A 23,319-nucleotide genomic window follows, 5' to 3' on the forward strand; every position below is an offset into this window, starting at 1 on the left:
TGATGCGTGTTGGTGGTGTGTGTATATGATGCGTGTTAGTGGTGTGTGTATGTGATGCGTGTTAGTGGTGTGTGTATGTGATGCGTGTTAGTGGTGTGTGTATGTGATGCGTGTTAGTGGTGTGTGTATGTGATGCGTGTTAGTGGTGTGTGTATGTGATGCGTGTTAGTGGTGTGTGTATGTGATGCGTGTTAGTGGTGTGTGTATGTGATGCGTGTTGGTGGTGGTGTGTGTGTATGTGATGCGTGTTAGTGGTGTGTGTATGTGATGCGTGTTAGTGGTGTGTGTATGTGATGCGTGTTAGTGGTGTGTGTATGTGATGCGTGTTAGTGGTGTGTGTATGTGATGCGTGTTAGTAGTGTGTGTATGTGATGCGTGATAGTGGTGTGTGTATATGATGCGTGTTAGTGGTGTGTGTATGTGATGCGTGTTAGTGGTGTGTGTATGTGATGCGTGTTAGTGGTGTGTGTATGTGATGCGTGTTAGTGGTGTGTGTATGTGATGCGTGTTAGTGGTGTATGTATGTGATGCGTGTTGGTGGTGTGTGTATGTGATGCGTGTTAGTGGTGTGTGTGTGATGCGTGTTAGTGGTGTGTGTATATGATGCGTGTTAGTGGTGTGTGTATGTGATGCGTGTTAGTAGTGTGTGTATGTGATGCGTGATAGTGGTGTGTGTATATGATGCGTGTTAGTGGTGTGTGTGTGTATATGATGCGTGTTAGTGGTGGTGTGTGTATGTGATGCGTGTTAGTGGTGGTGTGTGTGTATATGATGCGTGTTAGTGGTGGTGTGTGTATGTGATGCGTGTTAGTGGTGTGTGTATATGATGCGTGTTAGTGGTGTGTGTATGTGATGCGTGTTAGTAGTGTGTGTATGTGATGCGTGATAGTGGTGTGTGTATATGATGCGTGTTAGTGGTGTGTGTATGTGATGCGTGTTAGTGGTGTGTGTATGTGATGCGTGTTAGTGGTGTGTGTATGTGATGCGTGTTAGTGGTGTATGTATGTGATGCGTGTTGGTGGTGTGTGTATGTGATGCGTGTTGGTGGTGTGTGTATGTGATGCGTGTTAGTGGTGGTGTGTGTGTATGATGCGTGTTAGTGGTGTGTGTGTGTATATGATGCGTGTTAGTGGTGGTGTGTGTATGTGATGCGTGTTAGTGGTGGTGTGTGTATATGATGCGTGTTAGTGGTGGTGTGTGTATGTGATGCGTGTCAATTTGTAAGTCGCTCTGGATAAGAGCGTCTGCTAAATGACTTAAATGTAAATGTAAATGTGTTAGTGGTGTGTGTATGTGATAATAATAATAATAATATATGCCATTTAGCAGACGCTTTTATCCAAAGCGACTTACAGTCATGTGTGCATACATTCTACGTATGGGTGGTCCCGGGAATCGAACCCACTACCCTGGCGTTACAAGCGCCATGCTCTACCAACTGAGCTACAGAAGGATGCGTGTTAGTGGTGTGTGTATGTGATGCGTGTTGGTGGTGTGTGTATGTGATGCGTGTTGGTGGTGTGTGTATGTGATGCGTGTTAGTGGTGGTGTGTGTGTATATGATGCGTGTTAGTGGTGTGTGTATGTGATGCGTGTTAGTGGTGTGTGTATGTGATGCGTGTTAGTGGTGTGTGTATGTGATGCGTGTTAGTGGTGTGTGTATGTGATGCGTGTTGGTGGTGTGTGTATGTGATGCGTGTTGGTGGTGTGTGTATGTGATGCGTGTTAGTGGTGTGTGTATGTGATGCGTGTTAGTGGTGTGTGTATGTGATGCGTGTTAGTGGTGTGTGTATGTGATGCGTGTTAGTGGTGTGTGTATGTGATGCGTGTTAGTGGTGTGTGTATGTGATGCGTGTTGGTGGTGTGTGTATGTGATGCGTGTTGGTGGTGGTGTGTGTGTATGTGATGCGTGTTGGTGGTGTGTGTATGTGATGCGTGTTAGTGGTGTGTGTATATGATGCGTGTTGGTGGTGTGTGTATATGATGCGTGTTGGTGGTGGTGTGTGTGTATGTGATGCGTGTTAATGGTGTGTGTATGTGATGCGTGTTAGTGGTGTGTGTATATGATGAGTGTTAGTGGTGTGTGTATATGATGCGTGTTAGTGGTGTGTGTATGTGATGCGTGTTAGTGGTGTGTGTATATGATGCGTGTTAGTGGTGTGTGTGTGATGCGTGTTGGTGGTGTGTGTATATGATGCGTGTTGGTGGTGTGTGTGTGATGCGTGTTGGTGGTGTGTGTATATGATGCGTGTTGGTGGTGGTGTGTGTGTATGTATGTGATGCGTGTTAATGGTGTGTGTATATGATGAGTGTTAGTGGTGTGTGTATATGATGCGTGTTAGTGGTGTGTGTGTGATGCGTGTTAGTGGTGTGTGTATATGATGAGTGTTAGTGGTGTGTGTATATGATGCGTGTTGGTGGTGGTGTGTGTGTATGTGATGCGTGTTAGTGGTGTGTGTGTGATGCGTGTTAGTGGTGTGTGTGTGATGCGTGTTAGTGGTGTGTGTATGTGATGCATGTTAGTGGTGTGTGTATATGATGCGTGTTGGTGGTGGTGTGTGTGTATGTATGTGATGCGTGTTAGTGGTGTGTGTATATGATGAGTGTTAGTGGTGTGTGTATATGATGCGTGTTAGTGGTGTGTGTGTGATGCGTGTTAGTGGTGTGTGTATATGATGAGTGTTAGTGGTGTGTGTATATGATGCGTGTTAGTGGTGTGTGTGTGATGCGTGTTAGTGGTGTGTGTGTGATGCGTGTTAGTGGTGTGTGTGTGATGCGTGTTAGTGGTGTGTGTGTGATGCGTGTTAGTGGTGTGTGTGTGATGCGTGTTAGTGGTGTGTGTATATGATGCGTGTTAGTGGTGTGTGTATGTGATGCGTGTTAGTGGTGTGTGTATATGATGCGTGTTGGTGGTGTGTGTATGATGTACTGACCGATGCGTGTTAGTAGTGTGTGTGTGTGTGCGTGTTAGTAGTGTGTGTGTATGTGATGCGTGTTAGTGGTGTGGGTGTGTGTGTATATGATGAGTGTTAGTGGTGTGTGTATATGATGCGTGTTGGTGGTGTGTGTATGATGTACTGACCGATGCGTGTTAGTAGTGTGTGTGTGTGTGCGTGTTAGTAGTGTGTGTACTGACCGATGCGTGTTAGTAGTGTGTGTATATGATGAGTGTTAGTAGTGTGTGTGTGTGTGTGTGTGTGTGTGTGTGTGTGTGTATATATGATGTGTGTTAGTGGTGTGTTAGTAGTATGTGTATATGATGAGTGTTAGTAGTGTGTGTGTGTGTGTGTGTGTATATATGATGTGTGTTAGTAGTGTGTGTACTGACCGATGTGTGTTAGTAGTGTGTGTACTGACCGATGTGTGTTAGTAGTGTGTGTGTTAGTAGTGTGTGTATATGATGAGTGTTAGTAGTGTGTGTGTGTGTATATATGATGTGTGTTAGTGGTGTGTGTTAGTAGTGTGTGTTAGTAGTGGTGTGTTAGTAGTGTGTGTTAGTGTGTGTGTATATATGATGTGTGTTAGTGCTGTGTTAGTAGTGTGTGTATATGATGAGTGTTAGTAGTGTGTGTGTGTGTGTATATATGATGGGTGTTAGTAGTGTGTGTACTGACCGATGCGTGTTAGTAGTGGTGTGTTAGTAGTGTGTGTGTGTGTGTGTGTGTGTGTGTGTGTGTGTATATATATATGATGTGTGTTAGTAGTGTGTGTTAGTAGTGTGTGTGTATATATGATGTGTGTTAGTAGTGTGTGTGTGTGTGTGTATATATGATGTGTGTTAGTGGTGTGTGTGTGTGTGTGTATATATGATATGTGTTAGTGGTGTGTGTGTTAGTAGTGTGTGTTAGTAGTGTGTGTGTTAGTAGTGTGTGTTAGTAGTGTGTGTGTTAGTAGTGTGTGTGTGTGTGTGTGTGTGTGTGTGTGTGTGTGTGTGTGTGTGTGTGTAGTAGTGTGTGTTAGTAGTGTGTGTGTTAGTGGTGTGTGTGTGTGTGTGTGTGTGTGTGTGTGTGTGTGTATATGATGTGTGTTAGTAGTGTGTGTGTTAGTAGTGTGTGTTAGTAGTGTGTGTGTTAGTAGTGTGTGTGTGTGTATATATGATGTGTGTTAGTAGTGTGTGTTAGTAGTGTGTGTGTTAGTAGTGTGTGTTAGTAGTGTGTGTGTTAGTAGTGTGTGTGTTAGTAGTGTGTGTGTTAGTAGTGTGTGTGTTAGTAGTGTGTGTGATGTGTGTTAGTGGTGTGTACTGACCGATGCGTGTTAGTAGTGTGTGTGTGTGTGTGTATATATGATGTGTGTTAGTAGTGTGTGTGTGTGATGTGTGTTAGTGGTGTGTGTTAGTAGTGTGTGTGTGTATATATGATGTGTGTTAGTAGTGTGTGATGTGTGTTAGTAGTGTGTGTGTGTATATATGATGTGTGTTAGTAGTGTGTGTGTGTGATGTGTGTTAGTGGTGTGTGTTAGTAGTGTGTGTGTGTATATATGATGTGTGTTAGTAGTGTGTGTGTGTGATGTGTGTTAGTGGTGTGTGTGTGTGTGTATATATGATGTGTGTTAGTGGTGGTGTGTTAGTAGTGTATATATGATGTGTGTTAGTGGTGTGTTTGTATACGATGTGTGTTAGTGGTGTGTACTGACCGGTGTGTGTTAGTAGTGTGTGTGTGTGTTAGTAGTGTGTACTGACCGATGCGACCGTGCCGATCTGTCTGATGTTCTGTTCATAACTCTGTGTGTTGGCGGGACGAGACGGAGTCCTCCGAGAATACCACAAGGTATAGTTATACTGGAGAGGATGTTCCCCTACTGCAGGACTCACTGTCTACACACACACACAGTCAGTATGAATACCACAAGGTATAGTTATACTGGAGAGGATGTTCCCCTACTGCAGGACTCACTGTCTACACACACACACACACACACACACACACACACACACACACACACACACACACACACACACACACACACACACACACACACACACACACACACACACACACACACACACACACGAGGCATTAGAAAAATGAGATTCAATCATTTGGGTTGAAGTTAGAAGGAAAAGACGATGAGAACAGAGACAGACTGATTGTCTCAACATCAGTTACCATTGCTACCTGTTTCTACCCTACCATAAACATCAGTTACCATTGCTACCTGTTTCTACCCTAACATAAACATCAGTTACCATTGCTACCTGTTTCTACCCTAACATAAACATCAGTTACCATTGCTACCTGTTTCTACCCTAACATAAACATCAGTTACCATTGCTACCTGTTTCTACCCTACCATAAACATCAGTTACCATTGCTACCTGTTTCTACCCTACCATAAACATCAGTTACCATTGCTACCTGTTTCTACCCTAACATAAACATCAGTTACCATTGCTACCTGTTTCTACCCTAACATAAACATCAGTTACCATTGCTACCTGTTTCTACCCTAACATAAACATCAGTTACCATTGCTACCTGTTTCTACCCTACCATAAACATCAGTTACCATTGCTACCTGTTTCTACCCTAACATAAACATCAGTTACCATTGCTACCTGTTTCTACCCTAACATAAACATCAGTTACCATTGCTACCTGTTTCTACCCTAACATAAACATCAGTTTCCATTGCTACCTGTTTCTACCCTAACATAAACATCAGTTTCCATTGCTACCTGTTTCTACCCTAACATAAACATCAGTTACCATTGCTACCTGTTTCTACCCTACCATAAACATCAGTTACCATTGCTACCTGTTTCTACCCTAACATAAACATCAGTTACCATTGCTACCTGTTTCTACCCTAACATAAACATCAGTTTCCATTGCTACCTGTTTCTACCCTAACATAAACATCAGTTACCATTGCTACCTGTTTCTACCCTAACATAAACATCAGTTTCCATTGCTACTCCATGGATATCAGTCTAAAAGTCACTGTAAAAAAATAAGCAATATTCTGAACAAGCCAGAATGTCTAATGAAATGATAAGTAGTCTAACTTGTCTCGTTGACAGGAGGAGAAGGGGAACCACAGGAAAGGGTTGTCTCGTTGACAGGAGGAGAAGGGGAACCACAGGAAAGGGTTGTCTCGTTGACAGGAGGAGAAGGGGAACCACAGGAAAGGGTTGTCTCGTTGACAGGAGGAGAAGGGGAACCACAGGAAAGGGTTGTCTCGTTGACAGGAGGAGAAGGGGAACCACAGGAAAGGGTTGTCTCGTTGACAGGAGGAGAAGGGGAACCACAGGAAAGGGTTGTCTCGTTGACAGGAGGAGAAGGGGAACCACAGGAAAGGGTTGTCTCGTTGACAGGAGGAGAAGGGGAACCACAGGAAAGGGTTGTCTCGTTGACAGGAGGAGAAGGGGAACCACAGGAAAGGGTTGTCTCGTTGACAGGAGGAGAAGGGGAACCACAGGAAAGGGTTGTCTCGTTGACAGGAGGAGAAGGGGAACCACAGGAAAGGGTTGTCTCGTTGACAGGAGGAGAAGGGGAACCACAGGAAAGGGTTGTCTCGTTGACAGGAGGAGAAGGGGAACCACAGGAAAGGGTTGTCTCGTTGACAGGAGGAGAAGGGGAACCACAGGAAAGGGTTGTCTCTAACACACACTGGCCTCTACACACACACTGGCCTCTACACACACACTGGCCTCTACACACACACTGGCCTCTACACACACACACTGGCCTCTACACACACACACTGGCCTCTACACACACACACTGGCCTCTACACACACACACTGGCCTCTACACACACACACTGGCCTCTACACACACACTGGCCTCTACACACACACTGGCCTCTACACACACACACTGGCCTCTACACACACACACTGGCCTCTACACACACACTGGCCTCTACACACACACTGGCCTCTACACACACACACTGGCCTCTACACACACACACTGGCCTCTACACACACACACTGGCCTCTACACACACACTGGCCTCTCCACACACACACTCGCCTCTACACACACACTGGCCTCTACACACACACACTGGCCTCTACACACACACTGGCCTCTACACACACACACTGGCCTCTACACACACACACTGGCCTCTACACACACACACTGGCCTCTACACTGGCCTCTACACACACACACTGGCCTCTACACACACACACTGGCCTCTACACACACACTGGCCTCTACACACACACACTGGCCTCTACACTGGCCTCTACACACACACTGGCCTCTACACACACACACTGGCCTCTACACACACACACTGGCCTCTACACACACACTGGCCTCTACACACACACTGGCCTCTACACTGGCCTCTACACTGGCCTCTACACACACTCTATCAACAGAGTTGATAGTCAACGGAGTTGATAGAGATGAGGGTTTTGGGAGGGGGTTCACTGTGTACGTGTCTGGTGTGTGTTGCGTACCTTGCGTCGGTTGTTGTTGATGGAGCCGTCTTCCTCCCGGTTACAGACTGTCTCATCCTGATCCTCTGAGTCGTCATCTTTCAGACTGGGGGGAGAGAATATACACACACATTATACACCCTAACACTCCTGATTCCCCTGAGGCATCATCTTTAATGTGTGTATGTGTACACACACGGATAGCTAGTTAGCTGATACCTTTGGGATGAATTAGAACGCTGACTGTGAGCCAGGCCTAATCGCCCAACATCAGAGCCCGACCTCACTAATGCTCCTGTGGCTGAATGGAAGCAGGTTCCCACAGCAATGTTCCTACATCTAGTGGAAAGCCTTCCCAGAAGAGTGGAGGCTGTTATAGCAGCAATGTTCCTACATCTAGTGGAAAGCCTTCCCAGAAGAGTGGAGGCTGTTATAGCAGCAATGTTCCAACATCTAGTGGAAAGCCTTCCCAGAAGAGTGGAGGCTGTTATAGCAGCAATGTTCCAACAACTAGTGGAAAGCCTTCCCAGAAGAGTGGAGGCTGTTATAGCAGCAATGTTCCTACATTTAGTGGAAAGCCTTCCCAGAAGAGTGGAGGCTGTTATAGCAGCAATGTTCCTACATCTAGTGGAAAGCATTCACAGAAGGGTGGAGGCTACTATAGCAGCAAAAGGGGGACCAACTCCATATTACTTCTCATGAATGAGATGTTGGACGAGCAGGTGTCCACATACACTCCATGACCAACTGTATGTGCACTCGCACCATTCCTATTTTATTCAGCTAAATTCAATTAATATTCTTACAATAAAATCAGAAAATAAAATGACATAGGACTTGACCATATCTTGTCAGCTAAATGAACAAGATTACAGTCTATAGCATGGAGTATAGCCAGATACCAGTAGGACAACTCTTTCCATTTCTTATGAAATACATTCTCTTCATTTATTTTAACCTGCCTAAAATAATGGATTTATTGTGGTGTATAATCAATAGATTCATTGTGGTGTATAATCAATAGATTTATTGTGGTGTATAATCAATAGATTCATTGTGGTGTATAATCAATAGATTCATTGTGGTGTATAATCAATAGATTCATTGTGGTGTATAATCAATAGATTCATTGTGGTGTATAATCAATAGATTCATTGTGGTGTATAATCAATGGATTCATTGTGGTGTATAATCAATAGATTTATTGTGGTGTATAATCAATAGATTTATTGTGGTGTATAATCAATAGATTCATTGTGGTGTATAATCAATAGATTCATTGTGGTGTATAATCAATAGATTTATTGTGGTGTATAATCAATAGATTCATTGTGGTGTATAATCAATAGATTTATTGTGGTGTATAATCAATAGATTTATTGTGGTGTATAATCAATAGATTTATTGTGGTGTATAATCAATAGATTCATTGTGGTGTATAATCAATGGATTCATTGTGGTGTATAATCAATAGATTCATTGTGGTGTATAATCAATAGATTTATTGTGGTGTATAATCAATAGATTCATTGTGGTGTATAATCAATAGATTTATTGTGGTGTATAATCAATGGATTTATTGTGGTGTATAATCAATGGATTCATTGTGGTGTATAATCAATAGATTCATTGTGGTGTATAATCAATGGATTTATTGTGGTGTATAATCAATAGATTAATTGTGGTGTATAATCAATAGATTCATTGTGGTGTATAATCAATGGATTCATTGTGGTGTATAATCAATAGATTTATTGTGGTGTATAATCAATAGATTTACAGTAGCTGTTACTGTGAAAAAAGAAAATGCTATTGTTTGAGAGTGCGCAACAAAACACCTATCACGGCAACTGGTTTGATACATTCACCTCTGACAACGCCCTGGATGTACGAACGGATATAAAAATATAACAAATGTCAAATACAGGTAGCCGAGTCAAATAATTAACATCCAATCACATTAACCGTTACTCATCCAATCACATTAACAGTTACTCTCTTGCGGGATTTCCATCAACGGTCCGAACAGACAGGGACATGGACCACCGAAGAGGCGCAAATATGATCTACATTGATTTGAGGTTCACTTATATTGGGAGTAGTGCCTTTCCTCAGCCACAGTGTGTTATATGTGCAAAACTACTATCTCACAACTCGACGAAACCTTCACGCTTGCACAGACATTTAGAAACAAAACATGCCAATTTGAAAAATAAGCCACAGGAGTTTGAGCGAGAATTAAGACGAGGTTCGAGTAGTAAGACACGTATAAAAGCACATTAATAACGGGCTAGAAGCGTCTTATATGGTGAGCTACCGAGGGGCTAGAACAGGCAAGGCCCATGGTATTGTGGAGGACTTAATTCTTCCTGCTGCCGCGGATATGGCTGGGACAATGCTGGTAGAAAAGGGAAAAGAAAACTACACAGATAATGCCTCCATAAAAACACTTTCACGACAGGAGATGTTTTGAAAACAATTACTGCTTCTCATACAAGCCAGTAAATTCTGTGTTACAGCCGGTTGAGTCAACAGACATGACGGGCCTGGCACAACTCCTGGTATATGCCCGTTATTTTTAAGGGGGGTCAATTAAGGAAGACATCCTCTTCTGCAAACCACTGGAAACCAGAACAACAGGAGAGGATATTTTTAAAGTACTGGACAGCTTTGTGACATCATATGGACGTTGGTGGTCAAGATGTGTTGGTATCTGTACTGATGGCACTACACAGTTAAATAAAGGTGAAATAATATGTACTGATGGCGCAAAAGCCATGAAAGGGACACAGGAGTTTTAACGCACGTGCAAGCAGTTGCTCCCTAGGCAACTTGGATACACTGCAGCATCCACCGAGAGGCTCATGCTGCCATGAAAATGCTTGACAGCTTGAAAGACGTTTTGGACACTACTTTGTTAAAGCAAGGTCCCTGACCTCACGTGTATTTTCTGCATTATGCAATGATATGGGCAGCGACCATCTAAAGTTTTTACTACATACAGAAAGAAGTGCGCTGGTTATTTTTTAGTTTGTTTTTTATTTAACCAGGCAAGTCAGTTAAGAACAAATTCATATTTTCAATGACGGCCTGGGAACAGTGGGTTAAACTGCCTTGTTCGGGGGCAGAACTACCGATTTTCACCTTGTCAGCTCAGGGAGTCGTTAGACCATCCTTTCGGTTCCTGCCCAACGCACTAACCACTAGGCTACCTGGGTCAAAGTATTGACACGTCTTTTTGAATTGAGGAGCTCAAAGTTTTCTTTACTGACCATAATGTTCACTTTGTCTGACCGCTTGCATGATGACGAGTTTCTCACACGACTGGCCTATCTGGGTGATGTTTTTCTCTCACCTGGACTGTGGGTAGCTGATAACTACCCACATTCACCACTTACTAAATCAACCATAGCATCTTAATGAGTTGCTAACTACATTACAGAATGGGAACCATTGCTAGCACAGACGGGCAGACAACTTAACTGTTCAAATTGGTTCATCTCAGCTTCGACCAGTCCTCCTCACAGAGTAGCGAACCTCACGAGAACCTGGTTTGTTAAGGAGTTTAAAAGTTCCTAGATAATAACTTTAATTAACTAGCTGGCTAAACGTTTTTATTAACTAGCTGGCTAAACGTTTTTATTAACTAGCTGGGTAAGTTACTTCGCCAACTAACTTCAAAACAAGCAAGATGGCGTCTCTGCAGTTCTGCGCGTGGAGGCAAGCAGACGGATCGGTGGCTGGGACAAACAGAAAGAAGTCGAAGTCCTAAGCGAAACGCCCTTTGAATGACCCAGCTCCGTTCATTACTCGAATGTATTGATGGATTGTTGGTGAGATGGATGGATGGCCTGCTTTCGTATTTTAGATAATGAATAATCAACAGCATCATGTACTACATGTTGCGGAAGGGTATGCGCATACAGTATCTGAAGGGTCTCCCGAGGCGCCTAAGGCACTGCATCTCAGTGCTAAGGCAGCGGCACAACAGACCCTGGTTCATTTCCAGCATGTATCACAACCGGCCGTGATTGGGAGCCCCATAGGGCGGCACACAATTGTCCCAGCGTCATCCGTTTCGGGTTCGGCCGGGGTAGGCCATCATTGTAAATACGAATATGTTCATAGTTGTCTTGCCTAGTTAAATAAAAATCAGAATAACTGCAGTTGTATTACCACAAGATGGCGCTGTCTGTCATCAGAATAACAGCGAGGCTATTGTGATGGTTTGCAGCTTTTGGGACTTCTATATTGGTTTATTAAGTCAGCCAAGCTCAAACAATCACAGATAAAGTATTGCATTTCAAAATATGGTCTGTCTGGTCGATCATCAAATTTATATTTGTCATTTAGCAGATGCTCTTATCCAGAGCGACTACAGGAGCGATTTGGGTTAAGTGCCTTCCTCAAGGGTACAGAGATTTTTCACCTAGTCGGCTCGGGGATTCAAACCAGCGACCTTTCAATGTGTCTATCAAGTTTTAGAACATATTTTAATCATGGGTTTATCACAATGCATCTTTCCTTGATTCCTTCCATTCTCTACTTGCCAACTGTTCCAAGGTCCCTTCCCTCAGGATGCAAATAATTAAGATTAATTGAAAGAGCCAATGTGAGTATATATAGAGGTGTGGTGTGTATAGAGGTGTATATAGAGGTGTATATAGAGGTGTGGTGTGTATAGAGGTGTATATAGAGGTGTGGTGTGTATAGAGGTGTATATAGAGGTGTATATAGAGGTGTGGTGTGTATAGAGGTGTATATAGAGGTGTGGTGTGTATAGAGGTGTATATAGAGGTGTATATAGAGGTGTGGTGTGTATAGAGGTGTATATAGAGGTGTATATAGAGGTGTGGTGTGTATAGAGGTGTATATAGAGGTGTGTATATAGAGGTGTGGTGTATATAGAGTTGTGTTGTATATAGAGGTGTGGTGTATATAGAGGTGTATATAGAGGTGTGGTGTGTCTAGAGGTGTATATAGAGGTGTGGTGTGTATATAGGTGTATATAGAGGTGTGGTGTATATAGAGGTGTATATAGAGGTGTGTATAGAGGTGTGGTGTGTAGAGGTGTATATAGAGGTGTGGTGTATATAGAGGTGTGGTGTATATAGAGGTGTATATAGAGGTGTGGTGTATATAGAGGTGTATATAGAGGTGTGGTGTATATAGAGGTTTATATAGAGGTGTGGTGTATATAGGTGTATATACAGGTGTGGTGTGTATATAGGTGTATATAGAGGTGTGGTGTATATAGAGGTGTATATAGAGGTGTGGTGTGTATAGAGGTGTATATAGAGGTGTGGTGTGTATATAGGTGTATATAGAGGTGTGGTGTATATAGAGGTGTATATAGAGGTGTATATAGAGGTGTGGTGTGTATAGAGGTGTATATAGAGGTGTGGTGTATATAGAGGTGTGGTGTATATAGAGGTGTATATAGAGGTGTGGTGTATATAGAGGTGTGGTGTATATAGAGGTGTGGTGTATATAGAGGTGTGGTGTGTATAGAGGTGTATATAGAGGTGTGGTGTATATAGAGGTGTATATAGAGGTGTGGTGTATATAGAGGTGTGGTGTGTATAGAGGTGTGGTGTGTATAGAGGTGTGGTGTATATAGAGGTGTGGTGTATATAGAGGTGTATATAGAGGTGTGGTGTGTATAGAGGTGTATATAGAGGTGTGGTGTGTATAGAGGTGTATATAGAGGTGTGGTGTGTATAGAGGTGTATATAGAGGTGTGGTGTGTATAGAGGTGTGGTGTATATAGAGGTGTATATAGAGGTGTGGTGTGTATAGAGGTGTATATAGAGGTGTGGTGTGTATAGAGGTGTATATAGAGGTGTGGTGTATATAGAGGTGTGGTGTATATAGAGGTGTGGTGTATATAGAGGTGTGGTGTGTATAGAGGTGTATATAGAGGTGTGGTGTGTATAGAGGTGTATATAGAGGTGTGGTGTATATAGAGGTGTATATAGAGGTGTGGTGTATATAGAGGTGTGGTGTATATAGAGGTGTATATAGAGGTGTGGTGTATATAGAGGTGTATATAGAGGTGTGGTGTGTATAGAGGTGTATATATAGGTGTGGTGTGTATAGAGGTGTATAAAGGTGTATATAGAGGTGTGGTGTATATAGAGGTTTATATAGAGGTGTGGTGTGTATATAGGTGTATATAGAGGTGTGGTGTATATAGAGGTTTATATAGAGGTGTGGTGTGTATATAGGTTTATATAGAGGTGTGGTGTATATAGAGGTGTATATAGAGGTGTGGTGTATATAGCGGTGTGGTGTATATAGAGGTGTGGTGTGTATAGAGGTGTATATAGAGGTGTGGTGTGTATAGAGGTGTATATAGAGGTGTGGTGTATATAGAGGTGTATATAGAGGTGTGGTGTATATAGAGGTGTGGTGTATATAGAGGTTTATATAGAGGTGTGGTGTATATAGAGGTGTATATAGAGGTGTGGTGTGTATAGAGGTGTATATAGAGGTGTGGTGTGTATAGAGGTGTATATAGAGGTGTGGTGTATATAGAGGTGTGGTGTGTATAGAGGTGTGGTGTATATAGAGGTGTGGTGTATATAGAGGTGTATATAGAGGTGTGGTGTGTATAGAGGTGTATATAGAGGTGTGGTGTGTATAGAGGTGTATATAGAGGTGTGGTGTATATATAGGTGTATATAGAGGTGTGGTGTATATATAGGTGTATATAGAGGTGTGGTGTATATAGAGGTGTATATAGAGGTGTGGTGTATATATAGGTGTGTATAGAGGTGTGGTGTATATATAGGTGTGTATAGAGGTGTGGTGTATATAGAGGTGTGGTGTATATAGAGGTGTGTATAGAGGTGTGGTGTATATAGAGGTGTGGTGTATATAGAGGTGTGGTGTATATAGAGGTGTATATAGAGGTGTGGTGTGTATATAGGTGTATATAGAGGTGTGGTGTGTATAGGTGTATATAGAGGTGTTGTGTGCTGATCCCTGACTGTTTGATCCTTCCCATCCTCTTAGCGCTCCAATCCACATTCCGACCCATCTCTGCTGGTTACCCCCGACAACGCCGTGTGTGTCTGTGCTCTAGGTAGCCAGGTACTCTTTAGTCACAGTTATTTATTATTGTTTTCTGCCGTTGGACAGAATCACTCATCAGTTATGTTACAGGTATTACTAATTTAAACAACGATCATGAGAGGAGTGTAACATTTTGTTGCTGTGTCAGTCTCTGTCTCTCAGAGTTCTCAGGATATAGTTCTCTCTCTCCAGCTGGGCGTTCCTTTCTGATAGTTCTTTAATCTGTTCCCATAGCAACTCCACTTCCTCTCTGACCGCCAGCATCAGGTGGGTCTTTACAAGGTCCTGAAATATAGAAAACAATCTACACTGAGTGGACAAAACACTAAGAACACCTTCCTAATATTGAGTTCCACCCCCTTTTGCCCTCAGAACAGCCTCAATTTGTCTGGGTGTAACCGGTGTGACATGGCTAGCTAGTTAGCGGAGTGCGCGCTAATAGCGTTTCAATCGGTGACGTCACTCGCTCTGAGACCTTGAAGTAGTTGTTCCCCCTTGCTCTGCAAGGGCCGCGGCTTCTGTGGAGCGATGGGTAACGATGCTTCGTGGGAGGCAGTTGTAGATTTGTGCAGAGGATCCCTGGTTCGAGCCCAGGTAGGCGTGAGGAGAGGGACGGAAGCTATACCGTTACTTGGACATGGTCTCTAAAAGGGGGCGAAAGCATTCAACAGGGATGCTGGCCCATGTTGACTCCAATGCTTCCCACAGTTGTCAAGTTGGCTGCCTGTCCTTTGGGTGGTGGACCATTTTTGATAAACACAGGAAACTGTTGCAGTTCTTGCCACATACCGGTGTGCCTGGCACCTACGACCATACCCCATTCAAAGGGGCTTTAACCAGTGGACCTGGCACCTACTACCATACCCCATTCAAAGGGGCTTTAACCAGTGGACCTGGCACCTACTACCATACCCCATTCAAAGGGGCTTTAACCAGTGGACCTGGCACCTACTACCATACCCCATTCAAAGGGGCTTTAACCAGTGGACCTGGCACCTACTACCATACCCCATTCAAAGGGGCTTTAACCAGTGGACCTGGCACCTACTACCATACCCCATTCAAAGGCACTTTAATATTTTGTCTTGCCAATTCACCTTCTGATTGGCACACATACACAATCCATGTCTCAATTGTCTCAAGTCTTATAAATCCTTCTTTAACCCGTCTCCTCCCCTTCATCTACACTGATTGAAGTGGATTTAACAAGAGACATCAATAAGGGATCATAGCTTTCACCTGGATTCACCTGGTCAGTCTCATGGAAAGAGCAGGTGTTCCTAATGTTTTGTCCAATCAGCGTATAAGTCAGTTAAATTAAGAACAAATTCTTATTTTCAATGACTGCCTACACCGGCCAAACCCGGACGACACTGGGCAAATTGTGTGCCGCACTATGGGACTCCCAATCTCGGCCGGTAACTGTTAAAATGTCTGGGACTATAACAGAATTGATATGCCAGGCGAAAATCCGACCAGAATTATTTTTTTTTATTATGGAAACCTATTGTTTCTATGTAACTCCATCTCCCAGATTGCAATTCCTATGGCTTCCACTAGATGTCAACATTCTTTATTCAAGGTTTCAGGCTTCTTTATTGAAGAACACAACAGAGACCTACCATGGCTTGCTCTATCTTGTTGTCGATTGCGATCATGCTGCTGCTCGACCCACTGCAAAGACGAGAAAATAAACAGTTTTGAATAGTGTGTGTGTGTGTGCGCGCGTGTCTAGATTCAGTGTAATGTGGTGGCACATGGTTCCCATCAGAGTATGGAGTTGAGTAGTCGGAAATCCCACTCAGCCGCTCCACATCCTTTCCAACCGCTCCACAAAAAAACAAACCGCTCCTCGCTCACAAGGGAAAATAAACTAATTACCACTCATTCATTAAAACACCGTTTAACCAACACCCATCTATTGTTATGACTACCTGGACCATTTGATTTTGAATTATTGAAACCAAACCAAATGATTTAAATGAAAAGTATTTTCATAAATATTAACACTCTGAATAGACTACATGTGATATTAACACTCTGAATAGGCTACATGTTATATAAACACTCTGAATAGGCTACATGTTATATAAACACTCTGAATAGACTACATGTCATATTAACACTCTGAATAGGCTACATGTCATATTAACACTCTGAATAGGCTACATGTCATATTAACACTCTGAATAGGCTACATGTTATATTAACACTCTGAATAGGCTACATGTGATATTAACACTCTGAATAGGCTACATGTTATATAAACACTCTGAATAGACTACATGTTATATAAACACTCTGAATAGACTACATGTCATATTAACACTCTGAATAGACTACATGTTATATTAACACTCTGAATAGGCTACATGTCATATTAACACTGAATAGGCTACATGTCATATTAACACTCTGAATAGACTACATGTCATATTAACACTGAATAGACTACATGTCATATTAACACTCTGAATAGACTACATGTCATATTAACACTCTGAATAGGCTACATGTCATATTAACACTCTGAATAGACTACATGTTATATTAAACACTCTGAATAGACTACATGTCATATTAACACTCTGAATAGGCTACATGTCATATTAACACTCTGAATAGACTACATGTCATATTAACACTCTGAATAGGCTACATGTCATATTAACACTCTGAATAGACTACATGTCATATTAAACAGCATATTAACACTCTGAATAGACTACATGTCATATTAAACACTCTGAATAGACTACATGTCATATTAACACTCTGAATAGGCTACATGTCATATTAACACTCTGAATAGGCTACATGTCATATTAACACTCTGAATAGACTACATGTCATATTAACACTCTGAATAGACTACATGTCATATTAACACTCTGAATAGACTACATGTCATATTAACACTCTGAATAGACTACATGTCATATTAACACTCTGAATAGACTACATGTCATATTAACACTCTGAATAGACTACATGTCATATTAACACTCTGAATAGACTACATGTCATATTAACACTCTGAATAGACTACATGTCATATTAACACTCTGAATAGACTACATGTCATATTAAACACTCTGAATAGACTACATGTCATATTAACACTCTGAATAGACTACATGTTATATTAACACTCTGAATAGACTACATGTCATATTAACACTCTGAATAGACTACATGTCATATTAACACTCTGAATAGACTACATGTTATATTAACACTGAATAGACTACATGTCATATTAACACTCTGAATAGACTACATGTCATATTAACACTCTGAATAGACTACATGTCATATTAACACTCTGAATAGACTACATGTCATATTAACACTCTGAATAGACTACATGTTATATTAACACTCTGAATAGACTACATGTCATATTAAACACTGAATAGACTACATGTTATATTAACACTCTGAATAGACTACATGTCATATTAACACTCTGAATAGACTACATGTTATATTAACACTCTGAATAGACTACATGTCATATTAAACACTCTGAATAGACTACATGTCATATTAACACTGAATAGACTACATGTCATATTAACACTCTGAATAGACTACATGTCATATTAAATAGCATATAAACACTCTACATTAGTCAGGAGCCAGACAGGGCGCCTAAGAAGGAATGATTGTATTGTATTAGCCTATTGTATTAGCCTATTGTATTAGCCTATTGTATTAGCCTATTGTATTAGCCTATTATCTCGGTGATTTCAAGGCTATAGCCGACAAACAAATACATTGTGGCGCATTTGAGAGTGTGACACGGCTTCATGGCATATTAAAGTGAGAGTGTGACAAGCTAGGCTGGCAGGAACATAAAGCGCTCAGCACCTAAACATTTAGTTGTATTAAATCATTATACTCAATAAATTGTTACTTAGAATGAAAAATGTCTTATTTGGCCCAGTGGCTTTGAATTAATTTGAGCTTTTTAGGCAATATAACACTATCAAAATGCCAGGACTATTGGGCCAAAATCAATTGTAGCCTATTGTGGCACAAAATAATCAAAAGGTCTGACTGCTCAGAGATGGGAAAATGGTGACAACGGGGGACCAGCGTGTGTGTGTGTGTTTCAAGGGAAAGGGGTGTATCTGATCTCCATCAGCTAGGACTTGACATTGGTTAATCAAATCTTCCCATTTATGCCAGTTTTTGCTCAATTTCATGCCTTCTCAAACAGCTGCAACTGCATATGCATTCACACATCAAGTCTTCTCTTGAGTTGGGCTCAGGATGGAACAACTGTTGAACATCTGAGTGTATGGTTGTTTGTGGGGAAAGAGGTTGAGTATGCATGAGTATCCCACATATGATGCTATGCATATATACAATACCCCATAATGACATCACAATACCCCATAATGACATCACAATAATAAGGTAGTAATGTTACGGACAATGCAGGACGAATCACAATAATTGTTTGCTAAAATAAGAATTGTAATTTTTGTAATGGCAATCTTGGTTCAAGGTACCAATCCTGGTTCTAGGTACCGATCCTGGTTCTAGGTAACAATCCTGGTTCTAGGTAACAATCCTGGTTCTAGGTAACAATCCTTTGCATGAACTGCCTACATTACTACGCATTTTATTTGTTAATTGTGGAAAATAAGATATGCAATATTGTTATATTATATATATATATATAAATAACTGCCAAAAAAAAAAGGTCCCCTTTTCAGGACCCTGTCTTTCAAAGATAATTTGTACAGATCCAAATAACTTCACAGATCTTCATTGTAAAGGGTTTAAACACTGTTTCCCATGCTTGTTCAAGGAACCATAAACAATTAATGAACATGCACCTGTGGAACAGTCGTTAAGACACTAACAGCTTACAGACGGTAGGCAATTAAGGTCACAGTTATGAAAACTAAAGAGGCCTTCCTACTGACTCTGAAAAACAGCAAAAGAAAGATGCCCAGGGTCCCTGCTCATCTGTGTGAACGTGCCTTAGGCATGCTGCAAGGAGGCATGAGGACTGCAGATGTGGGCAGGGCAATAAATTGCAATGTCCGTACTGTGAGACGCCTAAGACAGTTCTACAGGGAGACAGGACGCACAGCTGATCATCCTCGCAGTGGCAGACCACGTGTAACAACACCTGCACAGGATCGATACATCCGAACATCACACCTGTGGGACAGGTACAGGATGGCAACAACAACTGCCTGAGTTACACCAGGAACGCACAATCCCTCCATCAGTGCTCAGACTGTCCGCAATAGTCAGAGAGGCTGGACTGAGGGCTTGTAGGCCTTATCTAAGGCAGGGTCTCACCAGACATCACCGGCAACAACGTCGCCTATGGGCACAAACCCACCGTCGCTGGACCAGACAGGACTGACAAAAAGTGCTCTTCACTGACGAGTCGCGGTTTTGTCTCACCAGGTGTGATGGTTGGATTCACGTTTATCGTTGAAGGAATGAGCGTTACGCCGAGGCCTGTACTCTGGAGCGGGATCGATTTGGAGGTGGAGGGTCCGTCATGGTCTGGGACGGGATTCTCTCCCTCCCTAAAAGACAAGGAATATAATATCTATTGTTTACAGGAAACTCATTCAATGATTTTAGATGAAGTTGTGAGGAAAAAGGACAGGGGGGGGGGTCGAAATATACTTCTCCAATGGGCAAGAAATTTAAAAGAGGTGATGATATTAATTAAAAATAATTTTGATCCAAATGTGCAAATTGTCCAACAGATCCACAAGGTAGAGGGATGATTTTAAATATGTTATTGGACCATAAACAGACATGTCTCATTTACCTTTACGGTCCAAATAATGATGATCCACGCTTCTTTGAAAATATATAGAATCATTGATCAACCTTACAAGCAATACAAGACTATTATTATGGTGATTGATTATAATATGGTTTTAAATACACCTATGGAACGTAATTGAAATCACGAATGTCATGGATATACATTTACATTACATTTAAGTCATTTAGCAGACGCTCTTATCCAGAGCGACTTACAAATTGGTGCATTCACCTTATGACATCCAGTAGAACAGCCACTTTACAATAGTGCATCTAAATCTTAAAGGGGGGTGAGAAGGATTACTTATCCTATCCTAGGTATTCCTTAAAGAGGTGGGGTTTCAGGTGTCTCCGGAAGGTGGTGATTGACTCCGCTGTCCTGGCGTCGTGAGGGAGTTTGTTCCACCATTGGGGGGCCAGAGCAGCGAACAGTTTTGACTGGAACTAGTAGATATTTGGATGCTTAATTATCCTGACCTAGTGAGATATACATGGCAGAGGCTTAACCAAAAAGTTATAAAGAAAACAAGTTTTGATAGGGGAGTGAATGCGGTCAGATCAACAAATAATTGGCATATACATTACATTTACAGAAATTCCACGTGGAAGAGGATATTGAAAATTTAATCAAAGCCTATTGGATGATAAATTATTCTGTCCTTGCTAAAAAGTTATTACAGACTTTTTCCTAAATAAACATAGGTACAGCAAATCCCCTTATTGTATGGGACACTTTTAAAATGTGTATTTAGAGGCCATGCAGCTCAGTACTCATCTATAAAACAAAAGCAATTTAGGTCAAACGAGTCCATATTAACAAAGGAAATAGAAGGACTGTACTGATAGAATACTTTAGAGGAAAAGCGTGGAGGAACCTATGGAGGGAATGGAGAAACTTATTCAAGAAAGATCAAGTGTAATTTATTATGAAAATAAAGCAAACTGGATGGAAAATACAGAGAAATGCACCAAATTATTTTTTTAAATCTTCAACGTAGAAAAATGACCAAAAATAACTGACTGAAACTTGTTACAAATGACAGTCACTCATGATTCACCAAACTACATTTAGAAAGAGGAAGCAAAGTCCTTTGAGAATGTTTTCATTTCACTCTTCTCCATCTCCTCGAACCGAAGATGATTGTATGGATAAAAAAATAAAACACATCCATATGTAACAAAATGTGTCAAAACTAAAGGGGTCTGAATACTTCCCAAAGGCACGGTTTATTCAGAAACTAAAGGGGTCTGAATACTTCCCAAAGGCACGGTTTATTCAGAAACTAAAGGGGTCTGAATACTTCCCAAAGGCACGGTTTATTCAGAAACTAAAGGGGTCTGAATACTTCCCAAAGGCACGGTTTATTCAGAAACTAAAGGGGTCTGAATACTTTCGAAGGCACGGTTTATTCAGAAACTAAAGGGGTCTGAATACTTTGAAGGCACGGTTTATTCAGAAACTAAAGGGGTCTGAATACTTTCAAGTCACGGTTTATTCAGAAACTAAAGGGGTCTGAATACTTCCCAAAGGCACGGTTTATTCAGAAACTAAAGGGGTCTGAATACTTTCCGAAGGCACGGTTTATTCAGAAACTAAAGGGGTCTGAATACTTCCCAAAGGCACGGTTTATTCAGAAACTAAAGGGGTCTGAATACTTTCGATTTATTCAGAAACTAAAGGGGTCTGAATACTTTCCGAAGGCACGGTTTATTCAGAAACTAAAGGGGTCTGAATACTTTCGAAGGCACGGTTTATTCAGAAACTAAAGGGGTCTGAATACTTTCCGAAGGCACGGTTTATTCAGAAACTAAAAGGGCTCTGAATACTTCCCAAAGGCACGGTTTATTCAGAAACTAAAGGGGTCTGAATACTTCCCAAAGGCACGGTTTATTCAGAAACTAAAGGGGTCTGAATACTTTCCGAAGGCACGGTTTATTCAGAAACTAAAGGGGTCTGAATACTTCCCAAAGGCACCGTTTATTCAGAAACTAAAAGGGGTCTGAATACTTTCGAATTTATTCAGAAACTTGAATACTTCCCAAAGGCACGGTTTATTCAGAAACTAAAGGGGTCTGAATACTTTCCAAAGGCACGGTTTATTCAGAAACTAAAGGGGTCTGAATACTTCCCAAAGGCACGGTTTATTCAGAAACTAAAGGGGTCTGAATACTTCCCAAAGGCACGGTTTATTCAGAAACTAAAGGGGTCTGAATACTTCCCAAAGGCACGGTTTATTCAGAAACTAAAGGGGTCTGAATACTTTCCAAAGGCACGGTTTATTCAGAAACTAAAGGGGTCTGAATACTTCCCAAAGGCACGGTTTATTCAGAAACTAAAGGGGTCTGAATACTTCCCGAAGGCACGGTTTATTCAGAAACTAAAGGGGTCTGAATACTTCCCAAAGGCACGGTTTATTCAGAAACTAAAGGGGTCTGAATACTTCCCGAAGGCACGGTTTATTCAGAAACTAAAGGGGTCTGAATACTTTCCGAAGGCACGGTTTATTCAGAAACTAAAGGGGTCTGAATACTTCCCAAAGGCACGGTTTATTCAGAAACTAAAGGGCTCTGAATACTTCCCAAAGGCACACTTCCCAAAGGTGTAGGCTAGATTAAATGCATCTATTGTGAAGGTGTAGGCTAGATTAAATGCATTTATTGTGAAGGTGTAGGCTAGATTAAATGCATCTATTGTGAAGGTGTAGGCTAGATTAAATGCATCTATTGTGAAGGTGTAGGCTAGATTAAATGCATTTATTGTGAAGGTGTAGGCTAGATTAAATGCATCTATTGTGAAGGTGTAGGCTAGATTAAGTTAATTTATTAGACTTTTAAAAAAGTAGATGTTCCAGAGGTCAGTGGCTTGTAGGCTCTGTGGAAGCCAGGAAGCTCTGTGGAAGCCAGGAAGCTCTGTGGAAGCCAGGAAGCTCTGTGGAAGCCAGGAAGCTCTGTGGAAGCCAGGAGATGCTAAATGTGTTTATGTTCGTGGCTGACAAAACTTTGACTGCCACAGCCTTAGAATAAATTGCCATTAG

The 23,319-nt window shown here is 41.6% G+C and overlaps 2 protein-coding genes and 1 long non-coding RNA gene across 11 annotated transcripts in view; 1 reads left to right on the forward strand and 2 right to left on the reverse strand.

The window, feature by feature from the left end:
* LOC118378090 (eukaryotic translation initiation factor 4E type 2-like) overlaps positions 1 to 11,081 on the reverse strand; it is a 31,628-nt gene extending 20,547 nt beyond the window's left edge. Inside the window, exons 1-3 of the mRNA XM_052458964.1 lie at positions 10,880 to 11,081; positions 7,418 to 7,502; positions 4,679 to 4,813 (exon numbers count right to left, since the gene is read on the reverse strand). Of these exons, the coding sequence (XP_052314924.1) occupies positions 4,679 to 4,813; positions 7,418 to 7,502; positions 10,880 to 10,896 (237 nt within the window). The 5' untranslated portion in view covers positions 10,897 to 11,081. The remainder of the gene's footprint in view (positions 1 to 4,678; positions 4,814 to 7,417; positions 7,503 to 10,879) is intronic.
* A 160-nt stretch (positions 11,082 to 11,241) lies between these two features.
* On the forward strand, positions 11,242 to 14,397 carry LOC127906596 (uncharacterized). Of its 3 annotated transcripts, XR_008062005.1 has the most exons (6): positions 11,242 to 12,466; positions 12,755 to 12,950; positions 13,273 to 13,439; positions 13,699 to 14,172; positions 14,219 to 14,247; positions 14,282 to 14,397. It is a non-coding gene; the product is annotated as an uncharacterized LOC127906596 (long non-coding RNA). The 3 variants fall into 3 exon arrangements; XR_008062007.1 differs by lacking the exons at positions 11,242 to 12,466; positions 12,755 to 12,950 and adding an exon at positions 12,486 to 12,524 and having other exon boundaries at positions 13,699 to 14,114; positions 14,173 to 14,348; XR_008062006.1 differs by lacking the exons at positions 11,242 to 12,466; positions 12,755 to 12,950 and adding an exon at positions 13,009 to 13,047 and having other exon boundaries at positions 13,699 to 14,114; positions 14,173 to 14,348.
* A 95-nt stretch (positions 14,398 to 14,492) lies between these two features.
* LOC118378041 (TSC22 domain family protein 4-like) overlaps positions 14,493 to 23,319 on the reverse strand; it is a 42,305-nt gene continuing 33,478 nt past the window's right edge. For 4 of the 7 annotated variants that reach the window (XM_052458958.1, XM_052458960.1, XM_052458957.1 and 1 more), the window contains 2 exons: positions 16,096 to 16,147; positions 14,493 to 14,758 (listed from right to left, as the gene is read on the reverse strand). The gene's annotated coding sequence lies outside the window, so the exon portion shown is untranslated. Of the gene's footprint in view, positions 14,759 to 16,095; positions 16,148 to 19,906; positions 20,035 to 20,581; positions 20,762 to 23,319 lie in introns of those variants that run through there. The other 3 variants (XM_052458959.1, XM_052458962.1, XM_052458963.1) reach the window with 3 other exon arrangements.

This window comes from Oncorhynchus keta, chromosome 13 (assembly GCF_023373465.1).
Source record: "Oncorhynchus keta strain PuntledgeMale-10-30-2019 chromosome 13, Oket_V2, whole genome shotgun sequence".
In the NCBI taxonomy this organism is placed as follows: Eukaryota; Metazoa; Chordata; class Actinopteri; order Salmoniformes; family Salmonidae; genus Oncorhynchus; species Oncorhynchus keta.